General features: G+C 59.4%; 1 protein-coding gene across 1 annotated transcript in view; it reads right to left on the reverse strand.

Moving 5' to 3' along the window:
• Window positions 1–695, reverse strand: part of LOC106748633 — a 57,156-nt gene that overhangs the window by 30,832 nt on the left and 25,629 nt on the right. The window contains exon 7 of the mRNA XM_014627343.1: window positions 400–407. Within this exon, the coding sequence (XP_014482829.1) occupies window positions 400–407 (8 nt within the window). The remainder of the gene's footprint in view (window positions 1–399; window positions 408–695) is intronic.

Here is a 695-nt window from a genome sequence, read left to right on the forward strand (position 1 = left end):
GGGGGGGCAGGTGAGCCGTGGGGTGAGATATCTCGCAGGAGCATCGCGCGCTCCGATACGAACGGTCGATGATCGTGATGCGCCGCGCCGCGCCACAGCCAGGACATCGTCTCCGGTGGTCCCGAGGAAGAGCGAGGGAGGCCCCGGTGGACGAGCAGTTCGTTGACGAACGCGAACTGACCCTCCGTCGCGACGGAGGCACTGCGTCGTCGCCGCGACGACGCATCGACGTGTGCGCGGGTTAATTGGATATCGACGTTGCATCGCCGGCGGTTTTACAAGGGTGACCCCTCCGCCGCCGGAGGAGACGCGTGGGGAGACGCAGCTTCGCGCTAATTAACTCGCAATTAGGCTTATCCGCTAGTCGGAGACGAGCGACGCGCTCGTCGTCGCGTCCGCCCTCGCGTCTCCGCGCGAAAGGAGTAGCGGTGGTTCGTTTTTGTTTATTTGTTTGTTTGTTTTTCCTTCGCTTTCCGCGTCGTGCCGGCTCGGTGATTTTCATCGTGGGATAATTGCGTTATTATACGGATGGGTTATCATACGAGCGCGCTGAAAGCGAGCGTTACATGAAGCTCACAACGGCGTCGTTTATTTGGTCGTTTTCACGACGGGACAGGACAGTGCGCGAGCGAGCGAAAGAGAGAGAGAGAGAGAGAGAGAGAGAGAGAGAGAGAGAGAGAGAGAGAGAGAGAGAG

This window comes from Dinoponera quadriceps, unplaced genomic scaffold (assembly GCF_001313825.1).
Source record: "Dinoponera quadriceps isolate SergipeBrazil2010 unplaced genomic scaffold, ASM131382v1 scaffold2094, whole genome shotgun sequence".
Classification (NCBI taxonomy): domain Eukaryota; kingdom Metazoa; phylum Arthropoda; class Insecta; order Hymenoptera; family Formicidae; genus Dinoponera; species Dinoponera quadriceps.